General features: G+C 42.6%; 1 protein-coding gene across 1 annotated transcript in view; it reads right to left on the reverse strand.

Moving 5' to 3' along the window:
- The window catches only part of GINS1 (GINS complex subunit 1), a 22781-nt gene that overhangs the window by 2211 nt on the left and 11692 nt on the right, over nucleotides 1–8878 (reverse strand). Inside the window, exons 5-6 of the mRNA XM_012812240.2 lie at nucleotides 4643–4759; nucleotides 2787–2861 (exon numbers count right to left, since the gene is read on the reverse strand). Coding sequence (XP_012667694.1) covers nucleotides 2787–2861; nucleotides 4643–4759 — 192 coding nt within the window. The remainder of the gene's footprint in view (nucleotides 1–2786; nucleotides 2862–4642; nucleotides 4760–8878) is intronic.

Here is an 8878-nt window from a genome sequence, read left to right on the forward strand (position 1 = left end):
GGAAGCTGTGCCCTGACACAGGCACCCAGTCCACCTTCAAAGTCCTCCCCTGGGGAAGCTGTGCCCTGACACAGGCACCCAGTCCACCTTCAAAGTCCTCCCCTAGGGAAGCTGTGTGCTGATACAGGCACCTAGTCTACCCTTCAGAACAATTTTTGAACTCTTAGGGAATGACTGGCCATCAGAGCTATTGCCATACAAGAAAAAGTGCTATGAAGGGTGACCCACTTACGGCATTCATGTACAGCTGCCCAAGGGAGCCCTTCAGAGGTGACCACAGGGGTATTCAACAATGAGCTGAGCAGCACTTTCTCTCAGACGAGTTTGCAAACTTAACTGTCTGACCTCATATTTTGTTTTGTTTTTGGGACAGAGTCTTACTTTCTTGCTGTGTCATAGCTCACAGCAACCTCAAACTCCTGGGCTCAAGTCTCTTGCCTCAGCCTCCCAAGTAGCTGGGACTACAGGCATCCACCACGATGCTCGGCTATTTTTTAGAGATGGGGGGGTCTCATTCTTACTCAGGCTGGTCTCAAACTCTGAGCTCAAGTGATTTACCTGCCTCCACCTCTCAGAGTGCTGAGGTTACAAGCATGAGCCACCACACCCAGCCCCCGACCTATATGTTAAGAAAACATCTCCCTATTAATACTTTTACATTATGTGAATGATCTACACCACCAATTCTATAAAAAATTGACATATAGGCCAGGTGTAATGGCTCATACCTATAATCCTAGCATTCTGCTGAGATGGGCAGATTGCTTAAGCTCAGTAGTTCAACACCAGCCTGAGCAGTGGGACCCCCTCTCTACTCAAAATAGGAATAATATTAGCCAGGTGTCATGGTGAGCACCTGTAGTCCCAGCTACCTGGGAGGCTAAGGCAAGAGGACAGCTTGAGCCCAAAAGGTTTGAACTTGCCGTGAGCCATGACACCATGGGACTCTACCCAGGGTGACAGAATGAGACTCTGTCTCAAATAAAAAGAACAAAATTGACACATAGTTGAATATTAGAATCCCCTTAATACTTACTAAGGTTAATTATATTTTTCTTCTAATGTCCCCCATTTTGATAATTGAGAGTAGGGTCACAGCTGAGACAAAAGCATCACCAAGAGGAAGGTTTTTGCATGGTCTACACAGAAGATCACAACGGCCCTGCGCACTGGTGGGCAGACCAGCCATCAAGTTTGACAAAGAAATTCCACCATGGGGCGATGTTTGGGATAAAGGAATGTTTCCTGTATCTTGCTTTATGAGGTGGCTTATTAGTTCTTGTGAACCAGAGCTTCCTCATGGGACCTCCAGAAATGTAAGATTCCTGAAAGGACACTTGGGAGTGAAATTGTTGCTTCCACAACCAAAGACTAGTCAGTCTTTTTGAAAACCATTTAAAGCTCCAAGCATGCTAGTAAAATAAGAGGTCATCTCACCCTGTTAGGGAGATAAGCCAACCTGTCATCCTGTGCTATATAACCTCAGAAAACTAGTTAGGGAAATGAGCCAACCTGTCATCCTATGCTGTAACTTCAGAAAACTAGGGTAGGAAAAAAATTCAGCTAATGCTAATTTAGCTAATGTGAATTTGAAGATGTCTAAGGATATAATATATTGGGATTGTTTCTGAGGAAAAATTTAGGATATCCTACAGCTTTATAATTTTAATCTTTCCCTATCGGATTCTGCTATTTATATGCTAACTACTTAGAAATTCTTCTCTGTACCACTATTTGCTAAAGAAACTAAGGTTTATAAAGTACAGTGAAGTATTAGCTAAAATGAGTGCTTAGCAACTTCTTATAAATGATAATTTGAAGAAAGGAACTAAATTCAACAGTTCAACAGACCCTGGATGATAATCGACTACTTAACCAGAATAAGGCCCACTATAATAATCTCCCCAGGTTCGGCGCCTACGGCTCAAGCAACTAAGGTGTCAGCCACATACACTTGAACTGGCAGGTTTGAATCTAGCCTGGGCCTGCCAAACAACAACGATGACTGCAACAAAAAATAGCCAGGCATTATGGCAGATGCCTGTAGTCCCAGGCACTTGGGAGGTGGAGGCAGGACAATTGCTTGAGCCCAAGTGTTGGAGGTTTCTATGACCCATGATGCTATAGCACTCTATCCTGGATGACAGCTTGAGGAGAAAAAAAAAAAAAACAACTCCCTAAAAAATGCTTAGTATTCATAAATGCATTAATGTACAAAGTTATGATTTAATAAAAAATAATTTAAAAAAATAAATGATACAAAAAAAAATGCTTAGTGTTATTATATATGTAAGCAATACCCCAGTAAATTAACCCTATTATAGACAACATTACTTCAAGTCTTAATATTTAGAGATAAGTGCAGAATAGGTGTATTACTAAACATAATGCCTAAGATATAAATGAACATCACAAGGTCTTATTTGTTTTGCTATTAACCCCAATTTTTTTTTTCTTTTTGATAGTCTTACTCTATTGCTCAGGGTGTAGTGGCGTGATCATAGCTCACTGCAACCTCATACACCTGGGCTCAAGTGACCTTCTTCCTTAGCCTCCCAAAGAGCTGAGACTATAAGCATGTGCCACAACATGTGGATAATTTTTTAATACTTTTAGTAGAGACAGAGTCTCACTTGTGTTCAGGCTAGTCTCAAACTCCTGACCTGAAGAGATCCCACGTCAGCCATCCAGAGTGCTGGAATTACAGGTGTGAGCCACCATGCCCACTCCCAACATTTCTGCCACTCAACACTCTTATAAGATTTAAAGTATCTGAAGACAAATACCTGGCTATTTTTTTTCAACAGGATAGAAGTGCCATCATCAACTTCAAATTCTCCATAGTCTTTTAGACACCGGACCTGAAAGAAAAGACTGATGCTTTATCAAAACCATTTTTTAATACGTAGTGACTAAAAAGTGAACAGGCATTACGAATATGCCCATAGTACAAGTACTAAGCTTTCTGTGTGCTGCTTCTCCGTGTGCCTGTGCCTGGTACTGCACTATGGTGCTCTAATGGCTTCCCCTGTCCTGTTTTGACAGTAAAGCTGAGTGGCAACATCTCTGAAAATGAGCTGGGGAAGAAAGATAACATTGTTGGGTCATTTCCCCTCTGCCAAGGCCGAAAAGTTAAGCAGGTGGGATATGTGTCTATAATGTACATTTTCCATTTGTTTCAACCTGCTTCATAAAGACCCCTCCCATGAAATACTGATATCTGAGAACAGGACACAGGGAAGTCTGCAAGTTGTTTTTTGGAAGAGCTTCTTCCAATCGCTGTCAATATTCAGGCTCTCTTCCAGGAGTGCTGAGAAGTGCATGGAGAAAGAGGCAGCCTCGCAGGACAGGGCTCAAGAGAGGCTCCTGAAAGCGACTGTATAGGAAGGGAAAATTAGAAAGTGACCACACATGTCCAGGGAAAGGTGCAGGCTCAGAATAGACCTGAGAAGACCTTAAGATTACACCTCAGGCTGAGCTTTGGCACAGAGACAGCCTACTACAATCAGATACACAACAATGAACAAAAATAATAACAGAACAGCAAACCTTGGGGAAAGTGGAGAATCTGATTTAAAGAGTTACATTATTTTTTTTTTTTGAGACAGAGTCTCACTTTGTCGCCCTTGATAGAGTGCCGTGGCATCACAGCTCACAGCAACCTCAAACTCTTGGGCTCAAGTGATTCTTTTGCCTCAGCCTCCGAGTAGGGACTATAGGCATCTACCACAACGCCTGACTATTTTTAGAGACGGGGTCTTGCTCTTGCTCAGGCTGGTCTTAAACTCCTGTGCTCAAGCAATCCACTTGCCTCGGCCTCCCACGTGCTGGGATTGCAGGCGTGAACCACCAAACCTGGCCCACATTATTAGTTTTAAATGTCTCATTTTCAATAAAATGAAATTACAAGGCATACAAAGAAACAGGAAAGTATGGAATATTTGAAGGAAAACAAAATCAATAGAAACTATCCCTGAGGCTTGGTGCCTGCGGCTCAAGTGGCTAAGGCACCAGCCACGTACACCCAAGGTGGCGGGTTCGAATCCGACCTGGCCCACCAAACAACAATGACAGCTGCAACCAAAAAATAGCCGGGCGTTGTGGCGGGCACCTGTGGTCCCAGCTACTTGGGAGGCTGAGACAGGACACTCGCTTGAGTCCAGGAGTGGGAGGTTGCTGTGAGCTGAGATGCCATGGCACTCTACCCAGGGGCACAGCTGGAGGCTCCTGTCTCAAAAAAAAAGAAACTATCCCTGAAAAAGACCTGATGGCAGGGAACGCCTGTGGCTCAAAGGAGTAGGGTGCTGGTCCCATATACCGGAGGTGGTGGGTTCAAACCCAGCCCCGGCCAAAAACTGCAAAAAAAAAAAAAAGACCTGATGGCAGACCTACCACAAAGACTTTGTAACAACTGCATCAAAGACACTCAAAAACAAAAGGAAGACAGAAGAAAGTTAAGAAAGCAACGTGTGACCAAAATTATTAAAATAGGTATATGCAGAAAATTTCAGCTGCTCTCTCCTATTCTGTTATCCCATTATAGGTAGTTTTTTTTCATTGTGGTTTATGTTTCATAATAGAAGCTAAGATATAAACACGATCCACACATATAAAGAAATGCACTTTTAAAAGGTATACGTACTTCAATATATAGGCTTTTTGGAGGTTTCATATCCTGTGTAATGTCCAAACCTTCATCTCCACCGAGTGACCTCATATAAGTAGCAAGAGACTTTTTATAATGATTGAACCACTCCATCTGCAAATATAAGATAGTCATTTGATAAAGTTGTAAGAAAACTTGCACAAATTGTATACTTACCCTTTCAATCAATATACACCTCAACATGAATAATTATGCTCAGCATTCATTCAGTTACACTACATATACTATTGATTGCCTTCTATGATCTAGGTATTGGTCTAGGAACTTAGGATGAATCATTCAACAAAGTGAACAAGTCTCTGCTCTCATCAGGCAAAGTAGCTCCCGCCTGTAATCCCAGCACTCTGGGAAGTTAGGGCAGCAGGTGCATTACTTGAGCTAAGGAGTTTGACACTAGCCTGAGCAAGAGCGAGACCCTGTCTCTATGTCTCTATTAAAAATAGGAAAACTAGATGGGCATTATGGTAGGTGCATATAATCCCAGCTGCTTGGAAGGCTGAGGCAAGAGGATCACTTGAGCCCAGGAGTTTTGAGGTTATGGTGAGCTGATGGCACAGCATTCTACCCACGGCGACAGAGTGAGACTAACTCTTTCACAGAGCACACACGCCAGCATACACTTCTTAGGCACACACTTCACTATAAACCTTAAGAACATTCAAACAGAAACAGAACCATGAAAAACACACCCATTTCAGGGTTCTGATTTCTTCAAACTCTGCACTGATGCTATTTCTTTTTCTCTCCTCTCTTCCATTCCCTTCTCTCCTCTCACTCTGTCACCCAGGCTCAAGTGCAGTGGCACAATCATAACTCACTGCAACTTTGAACTCCTGGGCTCAAGTGATCCTCCCACCTTAGGCTCCCAAGTAGGTGGGACTATAGGCACATGCCACTATGTTCTGGCTAATTTTTAAAAAGGTTTTTGTAGAGACAGCATCTTGCTATCTTCCCTAGGCTGGTCTTGAGAATGCCAAGTAATTACGAAGGATGAAAGGTTTCTTTTGAGGGTAATAAAAACATTCTAGAATAAGATGGTTGTTGTTTGACAGCCCAGGCTGGATTCAAATAAGATGGTTGTAATGAATGCATAATTCTGCCAATTGTACTAAAAACTACTGAATTGTACATTTTAAGATGGTAAACTTCACCATATATGAATTATATCTCAGTAAATCTGTTATGTTTTTAAAAATTGTTGAGAGAAATGAATGAAAATGTAAATATATGATCAGATATGCCACGTTCACAGACTGGCTGATTCCAGTATTACATTCCAATATTATTACATATTCCATTATTACAATGTAATAATAACTGGCTGATCTATAGATTCAGTTCAATCTCAACCAAAATGTGAACTCTTAAAAATGGAACATAGCTTGGTGCCCATAACTCAGTGGTTAGGGCGCCAGCCACATAAACTGGGGCTGGTGGGTTTGAACCCAGACTGGGCCTGGTAAACAACAATGACAGCTACAACAACAAAAAAAAAAACAGCCAGACATTGTGTCAGGCACCTGTAGTCCCAGCTACTCAGGAAGCGGAGGCAAGAGAATCACTTACGCCCAAGAGTCTGATGTTGCTGTGAGCTGTGACACTACAGCACTCTACTAAGACCTAGTCTCAAAAAAAAAAAAAAAAAAAAAAAGAATAAAAATGGAACTTGACAAATTTAGTCTAAAACTTACATGGAAGTGAAACAGGCCAAAAATAGTTGAAATAATCTTGAAAAAGAAGAACAAGACATTTCATGAAGTTACAGCAATTCTAACAGTAGACAGACTAACAGAAGAGAAGAGAGAGTCCTCCCACACAAAATCCACAGAAATAGCAACAAGGATAGGACTGGGGAACAGGGATACAGATAGGAGGAGCTTTTAAAAACTGGTTCCAAGTCAACACAATATGCATATTCAAAATGAAATGTGGGGTGGCGCCTGTGGCCCAGTGGGTAGGGCGCCAGCTCCATATACCAAGGGTTGCGAGTTCAAACCCAGCCCCGGCCAAACTGCAACAAAAAAATAGCCAGGCGTTGTGGCAAGCACCTGTGTTCCCAGCTACTCTGGAGGCTGAGGCAAGAGAATCACCTAAGCCCAGGAGCTGGAGGTTTCTGTGAACAGAAAGTTGGTCGCATTAAAAATAATCTAGAACTTGTGTTTATTACAAGATGCCATTAAGAAAGTGAAAAGTCAAAAGCCACAAAGGAGCAGACAGTACCTGCCATGCACATAATTGACAAAGGACATAAATAACCAGAATATGTACATTAACAAATCGTGCAAAGTAATAAGAAAAAGACCCAAATGTCCACCAACTGATGATGACTGGATGTAAAATAAAAATGAGTAGGAGACTTGAACATACATTTCACAAAAAAGGATGTCTAAATGGTCAATAAACATAAAAATATGCTCAGGATCATTAATCAGTAAGATGCAAATTAAAATCAAAATGAAATACCACTACACATTCCTGCAGAAGCTGAATTTAAAGAGACTGCACAGGCTCGGCACCCATAGCCCAGTGGTTAGAGTGCTGGCCACATGCACCGGGGCTGACAGGTTCAAACCCCAGGCCCAGGCCAGCTAAACAACGACAACTGCAACAAAAAAAACAGAAGGGTGTTATGGCGGGCGCCCGTAGTCCCAGCTATTTGGGAGGATGAGGCAAGAGAATCGCTTAAGCCTAAGAATTTGAGGTTGCTGTGAGCTGTGACACCACTGCACTCTACCAAGGGCGAGGGCTGGAAGGGAAGGGAGGGAGGAACTAACTTTGCTAACTTAATCACAAAAGTGCTATCCTTAGAGATACAATGTCCATATGAAATCTAGTAGATATGCTTGAACAAGTATATAGTTTGTAGCCAGTTATGAAAACATAAGAAACATACTAATCTAAGATATAATATGGGAAAAATCGCTGCAGCTGTCATCAGAGAAGCAACACTGTGTTCGGTTCACTTCACCCTTTTATACACAAGAAACATCCAAAAGTTCAATTAACATGAAGCAGATCTGAGCACAAAGAACACAGAGATAAACTAGAAACTGAAGTACTAACATGTTACCAATTTTATAGGTATTGGCAAATCTGATGTAGAGAGTACTCATTTATTTATCCTGTAAATGGACAAGAATAAAATGAATCAGTGAAAGTCAGGTGGCAATAGATCACCACTTTCAAAACCGGGCCGAAGCCAACGGCAAACGCACTGCACACCTGCTGCCTGAAGTGACTGCTGTGTTCTGAGTGCTGTCCCATGCTGTGTTCCATACAAATCGCCTGAAGTAACCCTGTTATACAACAGAGAACTTGGCTGGCCTTTGTCCCCTGTTCCTGGGAGGTGGCTTCTAAATCCTTGGACTTTCTCAAGGGGTAAGTGTCCTGTGATTCACTGTGGGCCCTGATCACAGGTGCTAATGGGGAGACTCGAGGTGGCCCCTAGATAGTTTGTACTTGCGAGATGACTCAGAGTGGAGGTTGCCCATCCCAGAAAGAAGGATGGAGTGTGTGTCCCTTGCTATCAGTGTGACTTCATAGAGAGGAAGAGGGTGGGGTGGGAACTGGGCTCAATCACTGGGCCTAGACTTAATCAGTCTATGTAATGAAACCCCTACCAACACTCTGAACCGCCAAGCTTGTCTGAGCTTCCCTGGCTGACTGTCCTCTGTGTGACCATTATAGACAAATGTGCCAGGACAGAAACAGATCCTGATCCCACAGGGAGGGGATGCCAGAAGCTTCAAGCATGAGATGCTCTCAGGCCTAATCCTACAAGTCTCTTCATTTAGCTCGTTCTGATGTGTATCTTCTTTGCTATAAAAAGACTGTAATTTTAAGTTTACTGTTTAAGTATAGGGATTTCCTGTGTTCTGAGTCATTCTTGTGAATTATCAAACCTAAGGTGATAGTGAGACCTCCAAACTTGTGATTGGCATCTCTAGGGAGGGCGGTCTTGTAGAAGACTATGCATTTGCCCCGTGATGTCTGACCTAACAGCAATTGGTGTCAGAAGTAACTGCAACACACAACAGGTAGAAACTATGATCTTCACTTTGTAAATGGGGAAATTTAGGCATAGAGAGAGGTCAAGTCACTTGCTCAAGATTAGACAGTGGAGGCTCGGCGCCTATAGCTCAACCGGCTAAGGCGCCAGCCACGTACACCTAAGGTGGCAGGTTCGAATCCCCAGCCCGGACCCGCCAAACA

The sequence above is a fragment of the Otolemur garnettii genome, unplaced genomic scaffold, assembly GCF_000181295.1.
Source record: "Otolemur garnettii isolate 467f Iridium unplaced genomic scaffold, OtoGar3 scaffold00197, whole genome shotgun sequence".
NCBI classification, from domain to species: Eukaryota; Metazoa; Chordata; class Mammalia; order Primates; family Galagidae; genus Otolemur; species Otolemur garnettii.